The 1,674-nt window shown below is 37.6% G+C and overlaps 1 protein-coding gene across 7 annotated transcripts in view; it reads right to left on the bottom strand.

Annotated features, from left to right (window-relative positions):
* Positions 1–1,674, bottom strand: part of PCNT (pericentrin) — a 105,324-nt gene that overhangs the window by 16,153 nt on the left and 87,497 nt on the right. For all 7 annotated transcript variants that reach the window (XM_035901404.1, XM_035901396.1, XM_035901407.1 and 4 more), the window contains 2 exons: positions 1,484–1,674; positions 889–1,039 (listed from right to left, as the gene is read on the bottom strand). In XM_035901404.1, coding sequence (XP_035757297.1) covers positions 889–1,039; positions 1,484–1,674 — 342 coding nt within the window. The remainder of the gene's footprint in view (positions 1–888; positions 1,040–1,483) is intronic.

Raw genomic sequence — 1,674 nt, 5'->3', positions numbered from 1 at the left:
TTTCCCTTTGCTAAGATGCTCCCTGCCTTCCCTGCATAAGCAGTCTTTTTACTAGATGGAAGATGTTAGCATCATGTCCGACCACACAAATAGTAACAAAAATCCCAACAAACAAAAATCACCCACAAACCTAAACATCTACCAGAAAGATTATGTTAGAGGCCAGGCTACAAGGAAGTAAGAGTCAGAAATGTGTTTCATCACTTCAGGCATTTAACTAGGATTGTTTTCAGGTTATCTGATAGAGTTTGGTTTTGGTTTTTAAGTTTAAATAAAGGTTTATGTTAAATCTTCTTCCTCTTCCAGTCACTGTAGGTCTTTTACAAGACCTGAGTCATTGCTATCACAGTATCAGAAAGAAAGCTGTTCACTTGTTTTCTGTTCAGTTTAGAAGAAAAGGAACAAAAAAGGACTTTGGTGAACCTCCAAAAATACATGTTCTATTGGAAAGGCACCAGTTACTCTCTGCTAACCGCATGTATCATTGGGTGGTTTTCCTTATAACCTCAGTTGATCATACACATCACATCTCCACAGCACATTTGTTTTGGAATGAAGGGTACAGTTACATAATTGTAGAATCTGGATCTCCGTACACAGCAAGGGGCAGTACAAAACTGGTCCCAAGAATGTGAAAGCATAAGTCTGCAAAACCACAAAGATATAAAAAAAGCGTACAACTTTTGCTTATTTCTGCATGTGCAATTAAGGAGGGTAACTGAAAGCTTTAATCCTATGAGAACAAAATAACACCATGCGTGTAGAAGTTCAGGTTGGTTTTTTTTTTTTTTTAAAAAGTTATTAAACAAAAAACATTGGACTTGAAAAAGACTGCAAAAATACCCTGTCAGTTAACTTCATGGACAAAGGGAAGTGAACTGGCATTACCTCCAAGGCCTTTGTCTTTTCGTCTTCTGCTTTCTTAAGCTGAAGCTGTTGTTCCTCAAACAAACCTTGTAGCTCTGTTTCCTTCAGATGTTCAGTCTGCAAGTCTTCAAGTGCAGCTGTCAAATCATTTTCTTTTTTTTCCAATTCAAAACTGCAAAGTAAAAAACGACAATTCCATTACCTTCAGAACAGAACATGTTTCACCTGCAATGCAAGCAAAACATTTTGGGTTACTTTTCTGAGTTGGTCTCTATTGCCTTGTTTCTTTAAGACAAAAAAAGGCCTCAGACAAAAGTTGCAGGAGTGGGCTACATCAGGGATACAGGGATCTAGACTGTTCACTTTCAATACACCCATACAACGTGCACTTCTTTCCACAACCTTTGCAGTGAAGGGTACCAAAAAGGTAAATATGAATTAAAGAATAAATAAATTTAAGCCATTAGTAAAGAAAAATTAACATATCCATGAAAAGTGAGAGACGTTAGTTTTCCTCCTTGTGTTTCCCAGTGCTAAGCCATTTGTGGATCCAATGAGTATAAAGCTCTTTCACACCTGTTGATAAATAAAATAAATTAATAACTCTACTTCTCACCGTAACTGGTTTATTTCCCTCTGAAGCTCTTCTAGGGATTTCTGCAGCCTTTCATTCTCTTGCTTACTTTCATAAAGCTCTGATTTCAGGGCTGCTTTTTCTTGGTTCAAGAGATCACATGTTTCAGAGGCTCTCTTCTGCTCCTCAGACAGGGTGCTGTGCAAGTCACTTACAATAGATTTTTCCTGCTG

This window comes from Egretta garzetta, unplaced genomic scaffold (genome assembly GCF_000687185.1).
Source record: "Egretta garzetta isolate BGI_Z169 unplaced genomic scaffold, ASM68718v1 scaffold721, whole genome shotgun sequence".
Lineage (NCBI taxonomy): Eukaryota > Metazoa > Chordata > Aves > Pelecaniformes > Ardeidae > Egretta > Egretta garzetta.
Note: the sequence above shows the minus strand (reverse complement) of the source record. Positions and strands in the feature narration are given on the sequence as shown.